The sequence below is a fragment of the Trachemys scripta genome, chromosome 5, assembly GCF_013100865.1.
Source record: "Trachemys scripta elegans isolate TJP31775 chromosome 5, CAS_Tse_1.0, whole genome shotgun sequence".
Lineage (NCBI taxonomy): Eukaryota > Metazoa > Chordata > Testudines > Emydidae > Trachemys > Trachemys scripta.
The window spans coordinates 90,036,318-90,064,283 of record NC_048302.1 but is presented as its reverse complement, the minus strand read 5'-3'; the positions used below and the strand labels follow the sequence as shown (position 1 = coordinate 90,064,283).

General features: G+C 42.8%; 1 protein-coding gene across 2 annotated transcripts; it reads right to left on the bottom strand.

Moving 5' to 3' along the window:
* Positions 1-6: 6 nt before the first annotated feature.
* On the bottom strand, positions 7-13,858 carry SGCB (sarcoglycan beta). Of its 2 annotated transcripts, none has more exons than XM_034771588.1 (6): positions 13,704-13,858; positions 7,926-8,135; positions 6,470-6,655; positions 6,152-6,343; positions 3,632-3,763; positions 7-2,971 (listed from the first exon to the last, which is right to left on the bottom strand). In XM_034771588.1, exons 1-6 carry the CDS (start codon positions 13,743-13,745, stop codon positions 2,771-2,773), a joined length of 963 nt encoding a protein of 320 aa, XP_034627479.1. In that variant the 5' UTR covers positions 13,746-13,858; the 3' UTR covers positions 7-2,770. The 2 variants fall into 2 exon arrangements, with proteins under 2 accessions (XP_034627479.1, XP_034627480.1); XM_034771589.1 differs by lacking the exon at positions 13,704-13,858 and adding an exon at positions 8,516-9,023.
* Positions 13,859-27,966: the final 14,108 nt, after the last annotated feature.

Genomic DNA, 27,966 nt, shown 5'->3' with positions numbered 1-27,966 from the left:
AGCCAATAAAACTAGATTAGACTTTATTTATCTTTTCATAAGTACCACATTCAGTGGGGAAGTTAATGTGTAACATTTGTAAACCTATTAGTACTAGAAATTTATTGTCTAGTACAGCCTGTTAATAACCATTCACAGGAAATCACTTACATGGCCTCCATTATTAAGATCACTAGTGGCTATTAGAAAACAACACTATTCCTAACTAACGGTAATAAGTATAAAAGCCTTATAATTAGCAAGTTTAGTTTTTACATTGTAATACATTATTCTCTCTCCAGAAACAGTTAAGAGGGTTTTAATAAAAGCTGCCATCATTCTCAAAGTGTAAAGGTTTCATTAAGACCCCAATTCATCACGATACACAAGAACTTGCATAACTTTTAAGCATGTATTTATTCTATTGATGTTAAATTTAGGCAGATGCTTCCATACAGTGCAGAATTGGGACCTAGATTACTGTCATGTTTAGAACTACAGAACATTTTAGAATTTAAATACCAGTTTACTTAGTAACAAATTTATATTTCTAGTCATTGTAAATAGCTACACTTTTTTTTTTTAATTTAGAAAAGTAATGGTCTCAATCACTATGGCCTACAGTAGTGTTATTACAGTGTTTTGAATCCTCACCTGTAGAATACCATAGAATATCTTTTATGAAGGTACCCAGGAAAAAACTGTGTTCCCCTAATATAGTAGAGGAAAGCTAATATCAATACACCTTTGAAACACCTCACTTCAGCAACATAAATAAAATATATTATAAATACCTTATATAATTTAAAAATGTAGCATAACTAGGCTGGTACTTATATATTAAAATGCTGGGAGTTCAAGAAATACTTCTGATAAATTTCAAATATCAGTATTGCCAACTAAACATTTCAAACATGAAAAAAATGAATAATTCTGCTGAAACAATAACTGTGAACTAATGTTGATGTATGGAAATACATTTCCACGATAATTCTGAATCTAGAGAATTTTTATTTTTTTAAAAAACAGACATTGAAATGCATAGCAGAAGCAATTGGAAATTAAATAGGATTCTGTTGTAGGTGCTTTCATTCACGTATGGTAGGACTGCATATCACATAAATGTTTTGGGAAATGGTCAAAATGCAAGCTAGTATGATATGGGATTTCCCCATACATCTACATCCATTGGCCTGCTATTGATACTGCTATTCCCAGTAGCAGAATTGATTCCATCCACAATTTTTTTTTATAGCTACTTAATGGCTTTCTATTGCTTCCTAAAAGTTTAATTCCCAATTTCTTCTCTAAGCTTCTGGTTGAATAAAGTATGGCACATCCTTACAAAGAAGCAACTTATTCTCCTAAAGAAAAAAAATACATATCTTAACAGTTGGGCAGCAGCTGCCATCTTTACTGAGTCAAATTATAGATGTGCTCTGAAACCAGAAAATGTATTATCCTTTGATTCCCATTAAGAATTTGTTACTTTTGTTTCTATCTATGTGAATAGTTATTGTTCAGCTTTCTGCATTCATTTTATATTTACTACTACATGATCAAGTATTTGAATACATGCTGTTTTGCTACCCTCCAAAAATAAAAAAAATAAAAAATGGGTTTTCAAAGTAGAATACAAGCTTCTAAATATCAAAGCAGATACAGTACAATAATTGACTGTCCCAGTTCTGCCTAAAATGTTGGGCACAGATTTTTCTTAATGTCTTAAGGATCAAATAAGTCAGCGTATGCTTGTCTCTAATTAATTGAAAATAATCAAAAGAAAATTGTCAAGAGTTCATATTAGATTCCAATAGTCAATATGCATCAACTGCAAATAAAAACTGAATCTATTTGAATAAAGATTTCACTGCATTTACAGGGCTACAGTTTTGAAAGCTAGCCTTTGTTTTTGCATCCGAAGTGTGAGTATGGCTATTTGGAGATGAAGAAATGGTTACTTGGATGTCGGGTACAGATTGTCGCTACAAAGCAGTTATTTAGATGACTGACCTTTGCTGCACTCTAAATAATTACTGTTGCAATCATGAAGGTCTGGCTGAGGGTGGGCTGAAAATCAGCACATAACACATCTATATAAAAGAAGCCAGATTGCCTTTTGGCCCCTTCCTGTAGGGTTTATCTCTAAAGAACTGGAAAGCCCAATTATTCCTTTGTGGTTGGTTTCCTACCACTGCCACAAAGCATGACTCCATGTTGCCAGAGAGTCCCTCTTACCACTGTTATCCCAAAGTCCGCTTCTTAAAGAATGATCTGCACAACAAAAAAGAGGCTCTATGGAACAAGTAACAGAGCTGCAAACTGTATTGCTTTTTCCAAGGAATCTCTGCAGAGCCAAAGGTGGAACAATGTGCATCCTCCCAACTCTACACCTCACTCCATGCAGATTCCAGCAACTTCTCAGAGTCCTGAGGTGAGAGGACGTAAAACAGCACTTCAGAGGCAAGGAGGTGCTCAGTATCTTATAGGATCAGTCCCCCAGTAAATCTCTCTTACTGGCCTCAATTCAGCAAGGTACTTGACAAGTGTGCGTGTTGAAGCATGTGCTTAAGTATCTTGCTAAATCAGACCCATTATTTTGGTAAATACTCTATTGTAAATACTGAAATTATGCAACAGACCTAATACTGCTGTGCTAAAAATGTTATGTAATAAATATTATAATAAACTGTTGTAAAAACAGAAATAATTGGCATGCAATTGTTTTATACACACAAATGTAAAAACGTAAATGAACTCTCATGATTGCTCTGATCCCAGTACTTTGCATTTAGTCTGTGGTTCCACACGGGTTGACTGCGGTTTGACAACCCATGTTGCGGGTCTTTACTTCAACTCGAAATAGAGTTCCATCTGCACACATACAGAGCTTATAGCGCAGCCAGTCAACATTATTAAACTTTTCCCCATAAGAACTTGGCAGTCGAGACGTGCTGAGCATCACAGTTCCATTTAAGATAATGCTGTTTTCCTAATAAAAGAATAATTATACAGTGTATTACTTAACAGAAGTAGGATGTTTATTTCCAAAAGAATGTAAACCAATAACTTATTTTCAAAGCTACCCTAAAGATAACAGGTTATTAATTTTATTTACATCTTAAGTCTTTTCATAAGAACTTTATTTAAAAAAAATCACGAGTGAATGTAGTGCTCATACATCTCAGTTCTGACCCGCTGCATACCTTGCTATTCCACTCATAGGCCAATACCGAGCACACTACTCATTCTGTGGCAGTTAGATGTGGATGCACAATACAGTGAGCCCACCAATCTTATCTTCACTTGTGAACCAGAACAATCTAGACTTTAAACATCAATCTTCTAAAATCTACTATTTTTCCCTCTTCCCCACTTCAGACTGTCCAAATAATTACATAACATCAAAAAGCATGCAGCATGAAATAATTACTAACTCAAAGTTTTTGAGACACCATTTCAAAAGATGAATAATTAATTTATTACATTTGCTTTTATAATGCTACAAATTAATTGAACTGCTATTAAACTATATTTTTATACTGAACTTACAGATTTGAATCCATCCAAAAAAATGAAGAAGCCTAATTTTTTTCTTCTTGGTTTTAACATGGAACTATTAGAAATAATTTTGTCAATTTAAAACACTTACTGCCTTTAGTTCCATATCACCACCCATGCGAAACTCAATGGTTTTGCCCATGATGAAAACACCTTCATTTCCACGAACAATGGCACGTCCGTCAACCTTTATATTTAGGTCACTGGTAGCATTGCTGGTAATCTTAAAGGGAAAAAAATATGCAAGAAGAATGAAATAATGGTAGATACAGTTTTAAAAGTTCCATTTTTGCTTGTCTTTAAGTAGTTTTGTTAAAAATTTGAAAATAACACTGTCAATGCATGTTGCATATCCCTCTCCCTATGCCTTTAAAGTTTCTACAATTTTTTACTACTCTGAACAATCAGTCATGTCTAGAAACAAGGATTACCTATCCTGGAAAATTTCAGTGTTGCAGTAAAAAGTTAAACTTTCTAGACAGTCAGCTGACTTAATCCTAGCCAAGTGATACGCAAGTGTAAGTACAATAAGAATTTCAACCATTAATACTAGAGCATGGGTTCCCAATGGTATGGTCACTTGCAGCTCCCAGTGGCCGCGAACGGTGAACCGCGGCCACTGGGAGCTGCGAGCGGCCATACCTGCGGACACTCTGGTAAACAAAGCCCCCACCAGGGGTTTACCCTGAACAAGCCGCGAACCAAGTTTGGGAACCCCTGTGCTAGAGAATTTAGAGGAACATATAAGTAGTTTAGGTGCCAAATTTAATCTACCTTGTAAGTCTCTCTTATTCTGAAGAGTGATTATATAAAAATTATTCCTCCTAACCCATCAGATCTGTTCCTTGTGTGTATTCAGAGTTATAGTTGTTTACTTAGGTACAAAAATAAGTTTACTTTTTATTCCTGTTAGTTCTGCAGAGTAAACATCACAGAGAGAGTGAGCTGGATTCTGTTCATTCTTGTACATCATCAACAATTGTTCACTAAATTCTAAGTACATAGCCAGTTACCTGTGTAAACCTACTGAAGGCAATGGGGTTGTATAGTTGTGACTAAGGTCTTAATGTGGCCTGCAGTATCTTTATTACAGATGGTGATGTGCAAGAAAGAAACCTCAGAGCTTGATTTTCAGATCCCATGTTGAATTTGTAATGGTGGCAGTTGGAAAACATCATCTTTTTTACTAATAAATTAGGCACATTTGATCTGGAAGTCAAACTAACAAACATGGAACCCTGCAATGCCATTGTTGTTCACTTTTCAGTTTAACTGCACATAAAAAAATGTTATAATGTGCTGGATAATGTCATCTGATTATTACAAATCTATCACCAAGAAAAAGAAAGCAATAGGTACAGCAGGGGCGGGCAAACTTTTTGGCCTGAGGGCCGCATCGGGTTTCGGAAATTGTATGGAGGGCCAGTTAAGGGAGGGGGTCGTGGCCTGGCCCCCACCCCTTATCCACCCCCCCCTCCCCCGGGACTCCTGCCCCATTCAACCTCTCCGTTCCCTGACGGGCCCCACCTCCCAGGACCCCTGAATGCCCCCCGCTAGCCCATCCACCCCCCCATTCCTGACAGCCCCCCCGGGACTCCTGCCCCATCCAACCACCCCTTCTCCCTGTCCTCTGACAGCCCCGGGAACCCCTGCCCCTGCCTGCCCCCCCGCTGCCCCATCCAACCCCCCCTCTCCTTCCTGACTGTTCCCCCCTGGGACCTTTGCCCCCGTTCAACCCCCCTGTTCCCCGTCCTCTGGCCACCCCGACCCCTATCCAACTCCCCCACTCCCTGCCTCCCTACCACGCTGCCTGGAGCTCCGGTGACTAGCGGTGCTACAGCCACACTGCCTGGCTGGAGCCAGTCACATCGTTGCCACCGCGCAGCACAGAGCACCGGGTCAGGCCGGGCTCTGCAGCTGCGCTGCCCAGGAGCTCGCAGTCCTGACGCCCAGAGCATTGTGCCGGCAGCGGGGCGAGCTGAGGCTGTGGGGGAGGGGGAACAGCAGGGGAGGGGCCGGGGGTAGCCTCTCAGGCCAGGAGCTCAGGGGCCGGACAGGAGGGTCCCACAAGACGTAGTTTGCCCACCTCTGAGGTACAAGTTGTGTGTTATGTGCACTTATGTGTGTGTGTGTGTGTGTGTGGTATTTTTAAAGAACTGAGTTTTTTTAAAAAATCTGAATTTCCCACAACCTCTGAACAGTAATAATTATACAACAAGCTATTTCTGGACCACTTAGCTGTAAAAAACAATAATGCTAGCGCATGAACAAACAGGAATGGCAAACAGAAAAATAAATTTGGGTATTCTGGTCCTGAAATGTTAGGATGGTTAATTAAAGCATTTTAGTTTATCTTAACTTATTCTCTACTTTTGCAACAGTGTACAATAAAAAGAACTTAGTTATTACGACTTTTCTTCAGGATTTTACTGTTTACATTTTGTGACAGTTACTTCATGACAAAATACATTTTTTGGTTATACTTCTGTATTTACTTGAATATGACCAAGTCACAACACAACACAAACTGCATTCCTACTTTGCAATAACAAACAATTCCATAATCAGCCTTTATATAAAAGAAAAAGTGAGCTATTAAAATAGTTCATACCCTCTCTGTAGATGCCTTCTGTACATTCAAAATTTTCACTCCATTTGGCAAATGAAACTCATGAGTCTCATAGTCTGTGCTGAACAAAGTATTTTGTGTCCTTGGGTCAATAAATTCCATACCAATATCACTGGTAATGGAGGTTTTGTCCTTTTCAACACTAAGTTTTGTTGTTCCTTGCTGAAATACAATCTGCAGAAACAAATAATTAAAATTATTTTAAAACATGACAAAAATGTTTCTACTATAGTTATGATTAATAATAATAACGCATTTCCCCATATTGTTCACCACGTATGTTCAACTCATGTAACTTACAGGCTGGTTATTTCCAGTGATAACCAAATCTTCATTACGCCTCCCTCCTACTGTACTTTTATATAATGGATGTATAACTCCCATGTCGGATACTTGTTTAAATCGCAGTAAGCCGCTCTCATGAAACTCCATGCTGTCACAACCATTGGGCCCAATACGAATCACAGCCCAGATGACAAGTGTGATCTAAAACAGTAACACAAACAAAGTTTAATATTTATTGTAATACTACAGATGCAGGAAAAACAGAGTGTTCAAAATACTTTTTTTTAAAGGCGTGTTTAATTAGTTATTACATTTGAAATAACTCCAAGCATACAAATTATTTAAGTGCTAGAGATTTTTACAATGGGTGTGTGAAAGGAAGTTTGTCTTAAAGAAAATATTTTCCTTTGCTTTACTATGTTTATGCTTTCTTTCCACTGAAAACATAGAAATGCAGTTAATCACAATATATGGTTATTTGTAAGCCATCTGAAATATGATCTAAAATAGTTTGTAAAATATTATAAAAACCTACATTCGCCTTACACTTGAACATTTTGAAATTAAGTAATGTGGCTTGAGACATCTTCCTGTTTGAGGTACTGTCTGTATCCTAAGCTAAATAAACTCAAGGGGAAAGGTGTTTGTTAACCCAGGACAGGACACACTCAATCTTGAGTTAAAAGAAAGGACCCCTCAGTGCTGATGGTATACTGAATTGCCTAGCTATGAGGAGATGAGAAGCAAAGGTGGGTATTAAAATAGTGAATTGCAGTAGCAAACCAGAGTGCAGATTGTACAGGATGAATTCTGAAAACTAATGAACAGTTCAGTTAGTAACTAAACAACATTTCTGCGATCTGATGGGTTGAGAGCACTTCATTGCATACATTAATTAAGAATAATTGTATTGAATGTTGCACTGGTAATACTTTGCATTGTTTATCATGTACAGCTCTGGGTGTGGGAATAACCAGAAGATTCCTGATCCTGATTAATATGAGGGACATAGGCTCGGTTGTGTAGTGATACATGTGGCCTCTTAGATGAGAGGATGTAAAAATAAGATTTAGCGTTTAAGCTCTTTTTGGAAGGAACTGTCTTTTTAATCTCTGCAAAACATCTTGCAATGTTATGATGCTATTTTTAAAAACAACAGAGAACTTTGGAGAAAAAATCATTGGTCTGTTTAGTCATACTAAGAAAAAGACCAAAACAAAAAAAAAATTGGGGACTTCTTGCTAATAAAAAACCCACAACAAAACACCTTGAAATAATATTTTTGAGACTAAAAATAAGCACGAAAGGTAAGACAAAAATTAAAGTAATCCCCCTTAATACACTTTAAGACTGTGCTTTCCAAAGTATTCTGATCTATGCTGGAGAAGGTTTATATTTATTTAATAAATAGTTAATAAAAAGTAAAACAAGCATGCCCAAATATCACTTGCAGCCTAAGTGATATACTCACAATCAAATTGATGACAGCTAAAATAAAAAGAAGAACAATCACACAAATAGCCAAGTTGCCTTTCCTGCCTCGTAAGCCTGTTTTATGGAGACGGTCTTCATCAATTGGGATATATCCAGCCTTAAAGTTACTGTTGTGTTCTTTATTAACGTTTCTCCGCTCCACAGCCTTCTCACGCATAGATTTCTTCACGGGGCCATTAGAACTTTGCTACAGCATGACACAAAGCATGGATAAATGGTTATTTTGCAGGTAATCAGAATTTATAACAAAAGTAAGAGTTTGAACCAGTGGAATATTTGTCTGCTATCCCAATGTTTAGTTTATCTATTTTTAAGTAACACCAATACAAGGGTACTTTAAAACCAATTATAAAGAATTTCTCGATTTTTTTATAACAGTATCTATAAATCAGTGATGCTGTTGTAGTAACTAATTAAATTTCAGTTGTAAAGAATTTCATTATGTATTTACATTTTGGGACTGATACAAGATGTGCTCCTTATATCTAACTGGACTATTTACGGGCACCCAAACATTTATTTTTTAGTTCCCTGTGAACTACAGTGTGTCTCTCTCAGTGGGTTTACCTAAGAATGTAGAAAAGAGTAATGGTACAAGCCATAAAGTAATCTCACTGGTTGTCCTTAAGACAGAAATCTGAAAATATTTAAAAATAAAAAATGTAAGGGACACCATCAATTTAAAAAATCAGAATATTTGTCTATTTGTTTACTAAGTATATGTAACAAATAAGATTGCTCTAACTGAAAGAATACAGAAACAAATCTTTCAGGATTTTTATTGTGCGCATTTGACAGCATTTTGTGCATAGTCAGTTTTCTCTGTTTCTGGGGGTCTTTCACTTCAGGAACAGGTAAGACAAAAAACATTATAAAACCACAAAAAACTGGCAGGGAAACTCGTGGGCATGTATAACTAAAAACAGTTTGAACTTATTGTTTTGAACTGACTATATCTCAAGGTGACAGTATCACTTTCATTGATATTACTGGAGGGCAAATTAACAGGTAGGAAATGCTTTCAGATAAAGTATTCTCAGGGATAGAAAGTGGAAGGGTTATAAGACTCCCATATTTTTAGAGCTTTGTACAAAACCTGTTGGTACCTTGTTCTTTCTTGCTATTTTTCTTCTCTTTCAATACAGCAAGATGCTATTTTGCAGTCTAATCCTCCAAACATTCTGCAGATCAATTTTACTCACAGGAGCAGTCTAACTTAAACATAATAAATGTTTTACTCCCGGGGGCATTCTGTGCCTAAAAATTCTGCACCAAAAAAGTAAAAATTCTGCACACTACTTTAAAATTCTGCAAATTGTATTTGTCAAAATAACACTACATAATCACACCAGTTTCAATTATTTTGGTAATTTATTTCAAAATACTTGTCAGCAAGTATGTCTGTAACATTACAGACACACACACAAATTCCCCCAGGAGTAGAGAGTTAAAGAAACCTCTATGACAACCCTGTTCCTGTTTCTCTGCCCCCTTCCCTACCCTCCTCCAGAGCCCAGCCGGGGGGGGTCAGATGCTCACAACCCCTCCCCCTAGAGCCCAGCCACAATGCCCAGCCAATACACCCACATCCCCTCCCCTCCAGAGCCCAGCCATGGGGACCCCCAGCCCAGATACCTGCACCCTCTCCCCCCTGAGCCCAGCTGTGGGCCTCCCCCTTGCCTGAATACCCACACCTCTCCCCCCTAGAGCTAAGCCATGGGCCCCCCAGCTCAGACACCTGCCTTCCTCCGCCCCAGAGCCCAGGGAACCAGAGGGAGAAACAGCCTGATGCTTGGTCCCAGGTTTGCATGGAGTGTCCTGCACACCACTGTCTCCTTCCCTCAGGGCGTGCTGGGAACTGCAGCTGACAGGAACCCTCTAGCTCCCTCTCCTTCCCACCAGCCGTGTCTATGTGCAAGCTGGGCTCTGCTGGGTCCAGCACATTTCTGTGGGGGAAAGGAAATTCTGCATGTACAATGTTAATTTCTGCAAAATTCTGCATTGCGCAGTGGCACAAAATTCTCCCAAGAGTAATGTTGCAAGACTGGGCACATAGTGACTCCTTTCTCTTTTCAGGCCACATCTAATGTTACTTCCATGGATGATGAACTATGAGGGCATGTCCCTCTCCCCTCCACCTCTCAGAGACAGATGATGACACTCCTTTGATCATTTTAGCCTCCACTACTCTGAGCGAGAATTCAGATAACCAGACTGAAACTTAGCCTAAGTCATATTTAAACACTGTCAGCAAACCATCACACTAGTACAAATTAAATAAAATGAAGCATATGATCACAATTTACAATAAACTACACTACATAGCTGTATACTGATTTATAAACTGTGAGACTGAAAGACATTTACTCATATGCTGAGATGTTACAACAATGTACATTTTATTAACAAAATTCAGACTGTGAATGGGAAAACCTCCTTTCCCTATTATATAAATATATAGACACAGTTCCTATAGGTGAATCTGTATTCCAATGTACATTTTTAATGAGTATCTAAATTTCTGTAATTTACCCCTACCAACAGCTGGCACTATATATAATGAAGTTCTATTCTAGTATGGCAAAAAGCTATTATTTTTCTTGGCTCAACACATTGTGAATGGTCATCCTTAATTTTTCAAACAAATGTAATGTGAGAGGCTTGATACAAAATGTAGTTCTTTCACTACATTTTAAATCAGTCTTGCCTGTTCAAGTAGATGGAGACCTTAGAGAACTCAGTAACCCAACAGCACAATGATAATCAAAACTTTTCAAAGAATCAAGATCAATTAAAAATAGAAATTAAAAATTAAAAATGTGTAGTCCTTTGAAGAATATTTTACTACAAACTGGAGTCCCTTTATAAAAAAATCTTGTATTTCTAATATTTTTTTAGATTTATTTAAACAAGGAGGTGAGGTGAGGTGAGGTAAGGTGTGGGGTGGGGTGATGTTCAAAAACCTTCCAGACCTTTACACATAATAAAGCAGCAAAAATACCATTTAAAAAAAAAAAAACACTGCTGCCAACTGCAAGCATTCAAAAATCAAGAATCAGGTCCTGTAAAATCATGAAATTTAAAAAATCTAATGATTTTTAAGCCAATCATTTTTTCATTATTTTATTTGTCTTCTGAGATCAGGTTTCCAAGCTATTCTCTAAAAAGCAACAGAGGGTCCTGTGGCACCTTTGAGACTAACAGAAGTACTGGGAGCATAAGCTTTCGTGGGTAAGAACCTCACTTCTTCAGATGCAAGTAATGGAAATCTCCAGAGACAGGTATATATCAGTGTGGAGATAACGAGGTTAGTTCAATCAGGGAGGGTGAGGTGCTCTGCTAGCAGTTGAGGTGTGAACACCAAGGGAGGAGAAACTGTTTCTGTAGTTGGATAGCCATTCACAGTCTTTGTTTAATCCTGATCTGATGAGAATATGTTTAAGGTTGGCAGGTTGTCTGTGGGCGAGGACTGGCCTGCCTCCCAAGGTCTGTGAAAGTGAGGGATCATTGTCCAGGATGGGTTGTAGATCACTGATGATGCGTTGGAGAGGTTTAAGCTGAGGACTGTAGGTGATGGCCAGTGGAGTTCTGTTGGTTTCTCTTCTGGGCCTGTCTTGTAGCAGGAGGCTTCTGGGTACACGTCTGGCTCTGTTGATTTGTTTCTTTATTTCCTTGTGTGGGTATCGTAGTTTTGAGAATGCTTGGTGAAGATCTTGTAGGTGTTGGTCTCTGTCTGAGGGGTTGGAGCAGATGCGATTGTACCTCAGTGCTTGGCTGTAGACGATGGATCGTGTGGTGTGACCGGGGTGGAAGCTGGAGGCATGAAGGTAGGCGTAGTGGTCGGTGGGTTTTCGGTATAGGGTGGTGTTAATGTGGCCATCGCTTATTTGTACGGTGGTGTCCAGGAAGTGTACACCAGGAACAACCTGCCAACCTTAAACATATTCTCACCAGCAACCACGCACCGCACCATAACAACTCTAACTCAGGAACCAACCCATGCAACAAACCTCGATGCCAACTCTGCCCACATATCTACACCAGCAACACCATCACTGGACCTAACCAGATCAGCTACAACATCACCGGCTCATTCACCTGCACGTCCACCAATGTTATATATGCCATCATATGCCAGCAATGCCCCTCTGCTATGTACATTGGCCAAACTGGACAGTCACTACGCAAGAGGATAAATGGACACAAGTCAGATATCAGGAATGGCAATATACAAAAACCTGTAGGAGAACACTTCAACCTCCCTGGCCACACAATAGCAGATGTAAAGGTTGCCATCTTACAGCAAAAAACTTCAGGACCAGACTCCAAAGAGAAACTGCTGAGCTCCAGTTCATTTGCAAATTTGACACCATCAGATCAGGATTAAACAAAGACTGCGAATGGCTATCCAACTACAGAAACAGTTTCTCCTCCCTTGGTGTTCACACCTCAACTGCTAGCAGAGCACCTCACCCTCCCTGATTGAACTAACCTCGTTATCTCCATACTGATTTATACCTGCCTCTGGAGATTTCCATTACTTGCATCTGAAGAAGTGAGGTTCTTACCCACGAAAGCTTATGCTCCCAGTACTTCTGTTAGTCTCAAAGGTGCCACAGGACCCTCTGTTGCTTTTTACAGATTCAGACTAACACGGCTACCCCTCTGATACTTGAAGCTATTTTCTTAAACCATAAGGACTAGAACCTTAGTTTAAAAAGAAAAAAAAGATGAGATGCTCAAGAAATCGGAGGACTCCAGAAGCTTGGGCTTTTACCAAAACCACCAAATGTGGCAAGTTTGCCGTGTTATAACCCTACTGATCCCAGTATATGAAAGAGGTGTCATGGTTTTCAAGATTGAAAGGCAAACTTGTCCCTTCCATCAACAGGAAGATGGTCAGGAAAAAGATTTTACCTCATTCACCCTCACAACTCTGAAACCTTTTCAGATCACCTTGAAAGGAAAAGGGAACTGTGAAAAGGTTAGCTTGCAATGAAATTCATCATAAATCAGGCACTCTGAATTTTTGTTTGATTTTACTATTTGAGTAACAGAAAATCAATGTGCAAAGAAAAACAACACCCCCCCATCCAACCCAAACCACAACCTCGCCACCACCCATTAATCAAATGCCAAGGGCAGCAACTTTAAATACAGACAACTGTCTAGGCTGTAATTAGCTTCTCCCCCCCAGCAGGAAAGAGCCGGTTTTCGTTATCCCAGCCCTGGTTTTTAACACCCGGGGCGGGGAGAGCACTGTGCAGACGGGTTGCGCCCGCACGGCTTTCAGGCGGCCCGGCGCAGAGCGTGGGGACAGACAGTCGCTGCGCGCCCAGCGCTGGCTCTTCGGCTCCCGCAGGCGCCAAAGCTGGGCCGGGTGTTCAGAAGGCTGCGGGGGCGGGCCGGGCTCTCACAGCCCGGGGGCGGAGCAGGGGCTGGCTGGAGTCCGGCCTGGGGCAAGCTCGGGGCCGGGCGCTCCTCTGCGGCCCATGGGGCAGGCTCCGGGCCAGGCTGCATCGGCCTTGGGGATGTTTATGCCGCTGGGGCCCCCGCCGCTCACGCGGCCGGGCTGAGAGCTCGGGTCCCCGAGGAGCCACGGCTGGGGGCGGTGCCGGCACAGCCGCCTGGGAGGGACTCGGCCACGGCCGCTTTCCCTGGGGCCCGGGCTCCGCTGGGGCTGTTCCGCCCATGGCGAGGGCCCTGGAGGCGGCTGTCCCCCGCGCGCCCCGCCGTTTGGGGGCCGGGCACAGACCTGGTCCGAGGCGGTTGCTGCAGCTGCTGCTGCCGCCGCCATCTTCCTCTCCTGCCGCTGTGCTGTTGTCCCGCCCAGGCGGGGGGAGACTAGCGCCGCTCCAGCCGCCTGTCGCCGCTCCCTGTCCTGGCCTCGGCACCTCCCGCTGGGCTGGGCTGGGCACCCCGCGCTGCTAGTGTCCGGCCTGAGCTCTAGGGGGCAGGGTCGGGAATTCACCCTGCCGCTCCCCCCGGGGTGACCCTGGCCCAGAGCAGCCTCAGCCTGGCGGGGAGTGTTTGGATGAGGCTGGCACACACCCTGGCACCCCGAAATGCAGGCCCCTGGCCAGTGACAGGGAAGAAGCATGAGCTTGTGCTGAAGGTCTTGTGGAGATTGAGAGTCAGGAAGTCTGGACGAAATTCCTTGGTCTGCCACAGACTTTGGGTCATGTTCCCTCTTTGAGCCTCAGTTTCTCATGAGTAACCTGAAGATAATGCCATTTCTTCTTGGAGTAGTGCCCCTGTGGGTGCTCCACTTCAGGTGCCGATGCGTCCCTGCACAACAGATGGGAGATTTTCTGTGGCAGTTCTCAGCTGGGGGCCTGCGTGCACAGTAGTTGTCTCAAGATGCCGTTGGCACCTCATGTAGCACCTGCACCACCCAACCCATTCAGTTCCTTCTCAGCCGTCCTCCGCTGTAGACGGAGCTCAGTGGCAGTGCTTCCTCTTCCTTTTTTTCTCTCTATAGAAATATTTAGATTAGTTGTAGTTTAGTAAGTCTAGTTTACTTAGTTAATTTATTTTTTTAAAAGAACAGTATCTTCCCCACTCTTTCTCTGTTGGGAAATTTTTAACGGCCATGATGCCCGGCTCGCCTGGGTTTATATGCTGTAACTATTGCCGTGAGGCGATGCCTGTCTCTGACAGCCACTCATTGTGTGTCTCTTGTTTGGGGGGAGATTCATATCCCTCAGAAATGTGCCCACTGTAGCAACCTGTAAGCCAGGGTATGACATGACAGAGATCATAGGACTGGAAGGGAAGTCATCTAGTCCAGTGGTTCTCAAACTTTTGTACTGGTGACCCCTTTCACCAAGCCTCTGAGGTGACCCCCCTAATAAATTAAAAACTTTTTTATATATTTAACACCATTATAAATGCTGGAGGCAAAACGGGGTTTGGGGTGGAGGCTGACAGCTTGCAACCCCCCATGTAATAACCTCGCAACCCACTGAGGGGTCCCGACCCCCAGTTTGAGAACCCCTGATCTAGTCCATCCCCTGCACTCATGGCAGGACTATATTATCTAGACCATTCCTGACAGGTGTTTATCTAACCTGCTCTTAAAAATCTCCAATGATGGAGATTCCACAACCTTCCTAGGCAATTTATTCCAGTGCTTAACCACCCTGACAGTTAGGAAGTTTCTCCTAATGTCCAGCCTAACCCGCCCTTGCTGCAATTTAAGCCCATTGCTTCTTGTCCTATCCTCAGAGGTTAAGAACAACATTTTTTCTCCCTCCTCCTCCTTGTAACAACCTTTTATGTACAGTAACGGCTCGCTTAACGTTGTAGTTATGTTTCTGAAAAATGCTACTTTAAGCAAAATGATGTTACGCAAATTCAATTTCCCCATAAGAATTAATGTAAATGGGGGGGGGGATTAGGTTCCAGGGAAATTTTTTTCACCAGACAAAAGACACTCTCTCTTTCTCTCTATATATACATACACATACATACAGTAAAAGTTTTAAACAAACAATTGAATACTATACACAGCAATGATGATTGTGAAGCTTGGTTGAGGTGGTGGAGTCAGAGGATGGAAGAGGGTGGAATATTTCCTTAGGGAATGGCTTACTGCTAAATGATGAACTAGCACTTGGCTGAGCTCTCAAGGGTTAAAACGTTGTTAATGTAGCCTCACACTCTACAAGGCAGCAGGAATGAAGGGAGGAGACATAGCATGGCAGTGGCTGCAAACATTCCCTGTGGAAACTGAACGTGATGAACCCACGCTATCCCACTGGAGTGCACCACTCCCTCCACCTTCCAAAATGCATGGGTGGCATGTGTGTGTGAGATGGAGACACAATGTGTGTGTGTGAGAGAGAGAGACAGAGAGACACCGTGTATGTGTGAGAGGGAGGGAGGGAGAGACAGAGACACATACTGTGTGCCTCTTTAAGTATGCTGACCCCACTCAAGTATGCTGCCTTTTTAAGTAGATCAGCAAGTTGAGACAGCAGCTGCTGCCAGCAAGCTCCCTCTGTTCTGAGTCCTGTCCTGTCCCCCCTTGCTCTGTGGAGATGGGGTACATGAGCGGGAGGCAAGACTGGGGGGGAAGAGGCACACCCTGACATCAGAACCCCTCTCCCTCCCCCCCCGCACAGGAAGCAGGAGGCTCCTGGGAGCAGCTCCAAGGCAGAGGGCAGAAGCAGAACACGGCAGTGGGGGAAGGGATACCTGAACTGCCCTGCAATTGATAGCCTGCTGGGCGGCTGCCACACAGGGAACTTAGGAGAGCTGATGGGGGACTGCCGGTCCACCCTGGTTCCAAGCCCCCACCAGCTAGCTCCAATGGGCTGCACTTTCTGCAAGTCATGGACAAAGCATGCGGCTGCCAAACAACATTATAAGGGAGCATTGTGCAACTTTAAATGAGCATGTTCTCTAATTGATCAGCCACGTAACAACAAAACAATGTTAACCGGGACAAATTAAGTGAGGAGTTACTGTACTTGAAAACTTATGTCCCCTCTCAGTCTTCTCTTTTCCAGACTAAACAAACCCAATGTTTTCTAGACCTTTAATAATTTTGTTGCTCTTCTCTGGACTTTCTCCAGTTTGTCCATATCTTTCCTGAAATGTGGCGCCCAGAACTGAACACAATACTCCAGGTGAGGCCTAATCAGTGCGGAGTAGAGCGGAAGAATTACTTCTCGTGTCTGACTTACAACACTCCTGCTAATACATAACAGAATCATGTTTGCTCTTTTTGCAACAGTGTTACACTGTTGACTCATATTTAGCTTATTGTCCACTATAACCCCCAGATCCCTTTCCACAATACTCCTTCGTAGGCAGTCATTTCTCATTTTGTATGTGTGTGCAGCTGATTGTTCCTTCCTAAATGGAGTACTTTGCATTTGTCTCCGCTTCAAGATGATTTTGATGGAAAAGTCCATTCAGCTTTCTCCTCAGGAACCAAAATCAACATCAGCAGATGGTTTCCCGAGCAAAACATCTGCTAATGGGCATGCTTGGTCTTCCAAATCATCCAGGAAGCAAGCCACGACCTTCCCTCATAAGGACACTCAGAAAAAGAAGAGGTCCCTGGGGAGGTTGCTATACTCAATGCCGAGCTTGAATAAAGTTAGCATCTTTGAGGCTCCGGGTACCTGAGGCTCCAGGTACCTCCGGCACCATCCTTCCATGGACCTCTGCCGAGCCCCCCTGCACCAGCACGGAGTCAAGATGCCACTCCTCCTCCATGGCACCGACCACCCTGGTGCAGGACTTGGCACCGAGACCTGTGCCACTAGCAATGCTGGCACCAACTCAATCATTGGCACCGATGGACAGACTGAAAATGGCACCGACCATCTTGACCAAGGCTAACCGCAAAGCAGACTACATCTGCAACAACAGCACCGCCACCACAGAAACAAGCTGTTCTGCAACAGTTTCTACACCACAAAGGCATAGAGGTCTCTTCAGTGCCGCAGTTGTCGTTGCTCGGCACTGAGGGATCTCTGGGCCAACTAGCAGAGCAGCTACCCATTCCACCTGCTCCCCAGCCGGTCTCCAATGATGAAGGAGGACAGGGATAGCTCAGTGGTTTGAGCATTGGCCTGCTAAACCTAGGGTTGTGAGTTCAATCCATGAGGGGGCCATTTAGGAAACTGGGGTAAAAATCTGTCTGGGGATTGGTCCTGCTTTGAGCACGGAGTTGGACTAGATGACCTCCTGAGGTTCCTTCCAACCCTCATATTCTATTCTATTCTTACATGGGAGCCATTTCTCTTCCCAGCACTCTTCACCCACAGAGCAGAGACCTCCATGGGATGCCATTAAGACCAAGTCCCGCCAACCCCGTGAGATGCAACAGTAGTACAGGCAACCCTGGATTTGTTCTCCGATGCCCTTTCCTATGCAGTGGCCCCCCTGGTACCTCAGGCGGCATATAGGACTCACTACACTAAACCCTCGACTCCAGCCCAAGGGAAAATTTGCTCTCTTCCACCTTCCCTGAGAGCAGGGACACATTGGATGCACCCAAGAGCGTGGCAGATGAAAAGGAAGAAGGCTTGGATCACGAAGGCATTTTGCCAGCCCACAACTCATCTTCCTCTCCTGATAAAGCAGTCATACCACCGCCTCCAACCATAGTAGATGACCTGAGATGATTCCATTCCACTCAAGGTGGTGCAAGAAAACCAGCACAAGCTGCTACAAATCTTACAGACATCCATTTAATCCAAAATTGCTCTGCCCATCAACAATGCCATAATGGAGCCGGCGGAGAATATTTGGCAGAGCCCAACAACTATGCCACCTTTAAAAAAGCTGACAGAAAGTACTTCATCCCAGCTAAAGGGATGGATTTTCTCTTCTCTCACCCACAACCCAACCCTCTGGTTGTGGAAGCTGCCAACCATCGCAGCAAACAACCCCAATTCCATTCCACCCCACAAGATAAAGAACACAAACAATTAGACCTTTTTGGTTGAAAGATGTACTCGTCAACAACACTCCAATTCCAGATTGCCAATTATTCAGCCCTTCTCGCAAAGTACAACTTTGACAACTATGGTAAGTTGCAAGAATTCCTTAAGGCTCTGCTGGAGGACAGACATCCCCAGTTCGCTGCCATTACGAATGAGGGACACCTAATTGCCCATGCAGCCCTACAGATCTCAATGGATGTAGCGAACACCGTTGCAAAACGACAGCGACAGCTGTCATAATGCGGAGGGCCTCGTGGTTTCAGTCGTCCAGTACCCCAAAAGATCTCCAACTCAAGGTGGAGGATCTCCCCTTCAATCAGGAGAAGTTCTTCTCCGCAAAAACAGATGACGTTTTTCACACTATGAAGGTCTCTCGGGCCACCTTGCGCACATTAGGCATTTACACGCCACCTAACAAAAGGCATCAGTACCAATCATACCAAAAGGGCAGAGACACCTCTTTCCACTGCCTGCAACAACAGCATTTTGACCAGAACAGAAATAAACAACGGTCACAGAGATACAGAGCTCCTCAATCACAGTCCTCGTCTTCACAACCATCTACCACCAAGCCACAGTTTTGAAGTTTTGGTCAAGGGTGTGAACAACCTCCCTTGCAACACAGCGTTTTCAGATACTGCTACCCAACCCAATAACTGGGTACTGGAGATTATAAGATCGGCATAAGCCATCCCCTTCCTCTCCCTCCTCCATACCCTACCCCTGCGCCATCCCTTTTCAGCGAACCGTCTCATGAGCACCTTTTACAACATGAAGTAAACCACCTCCTACAACTGGGTGCCATGGAGCAAGTTCTAACTCAATACAAGGGAAAGGGGGTTTGTTCACATTATTTTCTTACCAAAAAGAAAAATGGCGGATGGAGACCCATCTTACACCTTCGGCAGCTCAACAAATTTGTGCGGAATCACAGATTCAAAATGGTCACACTGGCCACAATTATACTAGTTCTAGACAAGGGGAACTGGTTTTTAGCCCTCGACCTCCAAGATGCTTATTTTCATATTACCATACACCCAGAGCACTCACGATTCCTATGATTCATGGTGGGGCTCAATCATTACCAGTACAGAGTACTACCCTTTGGCCTTTCCACTTCCCCTCAAGTTTTTTCCAAAACCCTCGCAGTAGTGGCAGCCCACTTGCAAAAAGAGGAGTGATGCTCTTTCCGTACCTAGATGACTGTCTCCTGAAAAGTACAACTCAGAAAGAAGCGACAGGCATGGTGCAGACCACCATTGCTTTGTTCCAGACACGGGGATTGTGAATGAATGTACTGAAATCCACACTGACCCCAGTGTAACAACTGGAATTCATGGGGGCCTACCTCGATTCCACACAGGCCAGAGCATTGTTGCTCAGCCACAGATTCATAACACTAACTAACCTCATCTCAGCAGTCACCAGCAGTCCTCAAATGTCCACCAGAACTTGTCTATAACCATTAGGTCATATGGTGGCTACAACATTTGTCATGTGACAAGACTGCATATGCGTTGCCTACAGAGATGGCTGAGCACAGTGTACGTTCCCCTCAAACACAGTCTAAACAAAAGAGTGATGGTATCTCCAAAGGTCATTACATCACTACATTGGTGGATGAAGCCAGAAAACATATGCACAGGGATCCCTTTCCAACAGAACCCATTATTAATCACGATCAACTGATAGGCTGGGGCGCTCACTTGGACCAGCACAATGTACAAGGCAGATGGTCAGCAATGGAAAGTCAGCTTCACATCAATCTCTTGGAGCTTTGTGCGGTATATAATGCGTGCAGACACTTCTTTCTGATCATACAAAACGAGTCAATCCGCATACTGACAGACAACATAGCATGCATGTTGTCTATACAACTACATCTATATCAATCACCAAGGAGGAGCTCGCTCCCATTCACTCTGCACCGAGGCCATGAAACTATGGAACTGGTGCATCCACCACAACATAACCATCTCGTATCTTACCTCCTGGGGTGCCAAAACATGACGGCAGACACACTAAGCAGACATTCTTCCCAGGAGCATGAATGGGAAATGCACGACAGTGTTCTCCAATCAATATTCCAGGAATGGGACTTTCCATTAGTGGATCTGTTTGCATCAGCAACAAACCACCCATGCTCACTCTTTTGCTCCAAGGCGGGTCTAGCACCTAGGCCTTAGGGCAGTCGTTCTCAACCTCGGGTCCGGGGCAGGTTTCAGTGGGGCTGCCAAGCAGGGCCAGTGTTAGACTTGCTGGAGCCCAGGGCAGAAAGCCGAAACTCCACCGCCTGGGGCTGAATTCCAGGGCCCTGAACCACGCCACCTGGGGCTGAAGGCGAAGCCTGAGCAACTTAGTTTCATGGGGCCCTCTGTGGTGTGCGGCACCCACGCAATTGCCCTGCTTGCTACCCCTTGACACCAGCCCTGGCTTTTATGTGCAAAAAACTAGTTGTTGTGGCACAGGTGGGCCATGGAGTTTTTATAGCAGGTTGTGGGTGGGGAGACGTACAGAATATGTACCCAGGAATCCATTAACCTACACCTCCATGGGACTTGAACCTTGTACTTAAATGCCTCACCAGAATGCCCCTTGAACCTTTAGCGACCTGCTCACCCCTATGAAAGTAGTGTTCTTGGTTGCAATCACCTCTGCTAGATGAGTCAGTGAGATTGGGGCATTCATGGTCGAGCCCCCTTTCATTGTGTTCAGTAAAGACAAGGTCACATTGCGGCCATACCCAAAATTTTTGCCTAATGTGTCAACATCCTTCCATATAAACCAACCTATACACTTTCCCATATTTTACCCTAAACTGCATGGGAACCTACAAGAGGCCATCCTACATGCACTTGATGTCAGATGAGCCATAGCGTTTTATTTAGACAGAACCAAACCCTTCCAGAAGTCCTCAATACTGTTTATTTCCACAGCTGAGTGCTCTAAGGGATGTGCAATATCAACCCAGAGACTCTCTAAATGGATCTCGACGTGTATCCAACTTTGCTACCGATTGCATAACAAGGAACCTCCACAAGGGATCCAATCCCACTCTACACGTGCCATGGCTATGTCTATAGCCTTCCCGAACAATGTCCTTCTAATAAACATATGCAGGCCTGCCACAAGAACCTCACAGCACACCTTTGCAAAACACTACGCCATCACTCAATGCTCTATGTCAGATGCTATTTTAGGCCTTATCGTGCTCTCTACAACAACACACATGACTCCAAAGCCCCTACCGTCCACAGTGGGGCACTGCTCTACAGACACCTGAAGTGGAGCACAGGGACATTACTTGAAGAAGAAGAGGAAGTTACTCATCTTGTGCAGTAATGAGGGTTCTTTGAGATGTGTGTCCCTGTGGGTGCTCCACTATCTGTCCTCCTCTCCTCTGCTTTGGAGTTCTGCTGTAAAGAAGGAACTGAACAGGTCGGGTCGTGCATGCGCTACATGAGGTGCCAATGGCACCGTGAGACAACTACTGTGCACGCACACCCCTACCGAGCAGTGCTACCGAAAATCTCCAATCTGTGGCCCAGCGACACACATCTTGAAGAACCTTCATTACTGCACAAGGTGAGTAACTTCCTCTTCCCTATCTCTCAGGGCTGTTGCGAGGATAAATTCATCATTAATGTTTGTGAAGTGCTCAGATAGCACCCAGAGAGAGCGCATACATACCAGGGTGAGGCTGAGCCACAGCTCCCACTCTCTCCCACCTGCAGCACCCATGGTGAGTATGACATGCAAACTACCCTTCTTCCCCAGCCATCTCCCCATGGTGAGTGGGACACTCAACTAGTCCTCCTCTATGACACACAACAAATGAGTTTGACACCATCCGTTTCAAACCTGCACCCCCAATGGGTCTGACATGTAAATTCACTTAAAATTCTGAACTGGCTCCTGTGGTGAGTCTTCCATGTGAATCTCCACTGGCATGAGGGGTCTGACACAAATCTTCCTATCTCAGTACTCTGATCTCAGGTGAATCTGACACACAGATTCCCCTTCAACCCTCTTTATTGTCTTGACAAGCTATACAGGTGTTGCTAAAGTGTACAAGAGACAGACTATTCAGGCATTTGCCCGCGGTAGGTAGGAATTGCACCTGAATGGGGCTGATGCACAAATTCCACACACCCCACAACACCCAGCTGAGACTAAATTCTGCACAACACTCCACCCTGCTGAGTTTGATCTGTGATTCTATTCAGAAAAGGGTATCATCGCTTTTATAAATTGTAGAAGGTTTTCTGTATTTTAAAAGTTAATTTACTGCTCATTAAAATTACTGGGATTGATAGTTATAAACCACAATAAAAAGTGCATTATAAATTCCTACAGAGACAACCTTTGCCATTTCACAAAAGACTGCATCCGTGGATTTGGGGAATGTAAAGGAGAATCTCAGCTGCCTTTCTTTCTTTGTAAATTTTAGCCCTTTTCCTTGTGATACTAGTTTTGAAAGTCATAAACCAATGGAAGCCAATCATGAAGTTTGAAAATTTATAATTTATCCTTCCTAAAATTCATAGATTATTGACAGATCCCTCAGTCCACGCAGGGCTCAATTTTGGGGTACAGAAAATAACATAGGTATAGGTCTCTTGTTTTTTGAGAAGATCTCAGATCAACTTAAAGTTCCAGTCAGAGTTACTTGTCTTGTCTCAAGATAGCCTAGCTTGAGTGAGAATGGTCATGCTGTGGGATAACATATGAGTTGCTGCATTCAGCTGTGTGTGGCATTAAGACTTTGGTGGGCACATCCCATGATTCTTACCATGGCAGTGAAATGAGCAGTACCATGAATTCTTTCCCTGTGAATTCTGTGAGAACTTTTCTGTGTTTTATGGGCATACAGGGGAATTTTGGGAAGGGGTTGGAGGATTAGTAGTACTCAAGGGGTTGTGTTAGCAGCTGACAAGTTGCACTCACTGAGATTTAGTCCATACCCCCTCAAGCCAGCCAGCTTTAGTTAAAAACACCACTACACTGGAGTTAAGGATTCTTGTGTGTGAATGAGATTCAAGATAGGGACAACACTCAAATGATAACTCTAATTAACTTTCCAACGTGGAGGCAAGTTTATGTAGTACTTTGAAGAACAAGAAAAGGAGCTTGAATTTGATTTGTAAGGGCTTGTTTACATGGGGAATTGACCTGCATAACCACAGTGCAATATTTCTATATGGACACTTTATTCTGGAATAATTACTCCTCTCTCAAAGCGAGGTATATAATTTTTCCACTATAACTATGTTGGCCAATTTCCCCATCTAGACAAGCCCTACAAGATGGGAAACCAGTGAAGAGGTTCAAGGAAGGGCACAATGTGGTCGGAATACCAGGAAAGGAAGTTTACTTTGACAATAGTATTTTGCATAGACTGAAAGGAGGAGAAATGAAGAACATAGGAATTACCACACTGTATCCAACCTGTGGTCCATCTAATCCAGTATCCTGTCTCCAGGGCTGGCTTTAGGCCAATTCCACCAATTCCCCTGAATCGGGCCCCGCGCCTAAGAGGGCCCCGCGCCCAGTGGTAGGGCTGCCAGGGTGGGGGCAAGTGGCCGAGAATCCCTTCCCTGGCTAGAGGCTCCTTTTTAATTTTTACTCACCCGGCAGCGCTCCAGATCTTCGGTGGCACTTCAGCGGTGGGTCCTTCACTCGCTCTGGGTCTTCGGCAGCACTTCGGCAGCAGGTCCTTCAGTGCCACCAAAGACCCGGAGCGAGTGAAGGACAAACCGCCGAAGACTACGAGTGCTGCCCGGTGAGTACAAGCCCCACATGTTTTTTTACGTGTTTTTTTTTTTTTTCAGTCATCCCTGCCGGGGCTCCGTCAAAACTGTTCGAATCGGGCCCCGCACTTCCTAAAGCCTGCTCTGCCTGTCTCCGACAATGACACCAGATTCTTCAGAGGTCAAAGAAGCCTACAATAGGCAGATGTGGGATAATCTGCTTCCCATGAAAGTCTCATCCTAATCCCTAATTGGTAGAAATTGGCTTAAACCCTGAAGCATGAGTTTTTATATCCCTTTCAACACTCTTTTAACATTAATGTAAAACTGGTTATTCTTGTTATTCATCTAAATGTCCAATCCATCTTTGAACTTTGCTAAGTCTTTGGCAGCAAGGACCACAGTCTAACTATGTGTTGCGTAAAAAAGTTTTGAATTTTCAACTTTTCAGTTTCATTGAATGTCCCCTTATTCCTGTATTTGAAATAAGGGGAAATATAAGCTCCCATCTACCTTCTTTATATCATTCATTACTTTATATACTTTTACCATGTCTCCATTTACTTGTCTCTTTTCTAAGGTAAAAAATCTCAACCTTTTTCAGATGAGAGGTTTTCCTTGCCTCTAACCATTCTTGTTACCTTCCATTGAACTCTCTCTAATACTGCAATATCTTTTTTGAGATGGGGTTACCACTACTGCACAGTATTCCAAATGAAGGGATACCATTGATTTATATAACAACATTATAATTTTTCCCATATTATTCTCCATCCTGTTCTTTATGCATCCTAACATCTTTTTAGATCACAGCTGTACACTAAGTAGTGGTAGAATCCTGAGAGGTGTATGAGGACAAGGAGTTTACAGTAATCAATGTGAAAGAAGACTAAGAGCTTTTCTACATGAGGAAATTTATTGACATAATTATACCAGTATACCTCCCTGTGTAGATGCTTTTATTCTAGAATAAAAGGGCCGTTCCCTGGTTTTGCTAATGTTGCTTTGCAAGCAGTATAAGATAAACCAGAGAAAGGCACTCTTATACCAAAATAAGTTTTGTTTTACTTAAGTGAAAGAAGCAGCTAGTTTTAGGGCAAGACTAGAGATGGGTGTTGAAGGAGCGAGTAAACTAAACATTAAAATTGCAAGCCAGAGAGACAGGAAAGATAGGGGAGTTCTTAATAGAGAGAGATTCAATACATGACTCAACATCAAGCAGACCCACACTTCTCTGCTCAGATGGTCCACAAATAATCAGTTATGGTGATGATTTTGTGATATGACATATGTTCCGCTAGGAAGTCATTGCAGTACTTTAATCACCCTGCAACTGACAGGGAAAGTTAAGGGTATCTTTAGAGCATTGTTATGGGCATGTATGTTTTTTTACCTCTGGGCACAAACATAATTCCATTTAAACAATAATACAGTACTTGACAAGAAATTTTCTAGAACTTCTGCTGTGAAGTCTATATGAAATTAGGTAACTGAACTACTCATTAGGAAAATAAAATAAATTTAAAAAGCTTCATTATTACATTAGGCTGTGCATTAACTCTCAATGAACTGAACAACCATAATAATCATATTGATGTTACTCCTCTCCTGCTCTCACCCCCACTCCTCTCTGCTATATTGCTTTCCTTTTGTTACTTCATGTTTAATTTATATTCCAGTCTTCCAAACATGTATGCATATATTTTCATTTTAAACATGTGAGTAGTCCCATTCACTTTACTGAGACTACTCATATGAGTAAAGTTAAGCATGTATATAAGTGTTTGCAGGATCAGAACCTTAGTTGATAAGCACCTTGGGGCAGGGATCATACATTCTGTCTGATATGAAAACATCTAGCATACCATTAAATTAAATAATAATAATACAATTTCATAACTTGCTGGAGATCTCTTATGTCTTGGTCTTTTAGCCTAGCTAATCATTAACTGCTAGACAATATCTAACATCAAAGTAATGATTTATTTTATAAGTGATTTATATTGAAAAGGGGCATAGATTAAAATAATTTATTTTTAAAAATGCCCTTTTCCATGTAACTAATTTTTTAGAGGATTAAAAGTGAAATAATTTTAAACAATCTAAATTGCTATTCCCAGTCAATACTCTTAGCTCGCTTTTTGTACTTCACTTTGGACAATGAAAATTAATCAACCCTTCAAACAGCTCACTGATGGATGGCTGACTTGGGACATCAGAGGTGTATCTTCTGCTTCAATTCCATGAATATCTCATTGGACAGTGGGATTGTGACATCAGAGGTAAGTCAACCAACCATCACTCTTCTCTCCTTTTGTCTCACTCTCCCCAGTGAGATTGTGATAGCAGAGATAACAAGACAACATCTTCCTTTCTCTTCTCTTTTCTATATTCTTTATCCTTCTCTATCTCTTCCCTTAATACATTTGCATAGTGATCAGCCTGCATGCCTCATTTGCCTGCTTCTTCCACAGCCATCTCAGGTCTTTCTTCCATAGCCCTCTCTATGCCTGGATTGCCCTTCCTGAGCTGGTTCACTAAGCCACTTCTCCTAATTTAGATCTAGTCTTCCTCATTCTGTCCATTTATCAGAAAAAAAATTGTTCCAGCATGCGGTGCAATAGTTTTACTGAGCAACTGTGATGTTGTCCCTATTCACCAAGTCAGTGCATAAAGGCCACCAAATAGTAAATAGTAAGTTTTAGTCATTACCAACTTTGATCTGATTTGAAGTAGTTGCCTAGAGATGCCATTCTGCCCTTTTTGAAAAAAGAAGTGTATAAAGCTAAACTTTACTGTTGTCTGTCTGCATGTGCTCTGCTGGCAGTTGGGTTCAGAAACTTTGGGTCACATGCTGTCCTCCTAGGAATAAGTCCATGGGAGTGCAAAACATGCCCCAAACTCTGATTTAGCACCCACAGAGTTAAAGGGACATCTTAGCCTTTGGGGAAGGATGTGGGTCAGGGCAAGGGAAAATGGGTGCCTGTAAAACCAATAGATCCATTAGAACGATGATACTCAGACTGAGGCTCCAGAGCTTCAAGTGGTTCTTTTATGTGTCTCCTGCAGTTCCTTGCAGCACATGATATTAAAACACTGTGTGATTGGTTAATAATTAAATCAGGATGCTTTTACTGTGTTGTTAACCAATTGCAGTTGATAAAATAATATTTGGTCAGTCATTTTGCTGTGAGAATTATATATATAAATAGTAAATGAAACAATGAATTCACTCTACTATGGCTCTTTTGGGTAACGTTGATTGCTAATTTGGCTTCTGAACCACTGAGATCTGAGTATCACGACATTAGAACTACTGGGAAATCTATGCAGACCCACCAGGATCTTGGCCCATCCCTGTAGTAGACCATTTAGGGCCAGAATTCCCTTCCCTTTAGCAGTATATAGCTGTTAGCCAATGAGAGCACAGTTTGACTCTTGCACTTTACTCTCTTTTCAGAGAATGGTTTCAGATACAGAAGAGAATCACACAGAGACAATTCCTATGTACATTTCTGCTGGAAAATCCATGCCCTACAAAGAGCAGCATATTATGTCCATTCCCTTTTAGACCTCATAGATCTTGTGCAAACCAGTTTAGGAGGCAGGGAGCACATGTTTTGGAGATACAGATTATCAGTACTCTCTTTTTACACAATGAATGCTTTTCTCCCCCTTTTTACTCCCTTCCACATCCCGTAACAGCAAGAAGCATATGGCTCTTTATTTTCATATACATTACATTTTATTACTGCTCATAAGTGCTTATCTTTTTTAACTTTCTTGGGGCTGAGCAAAATGGATA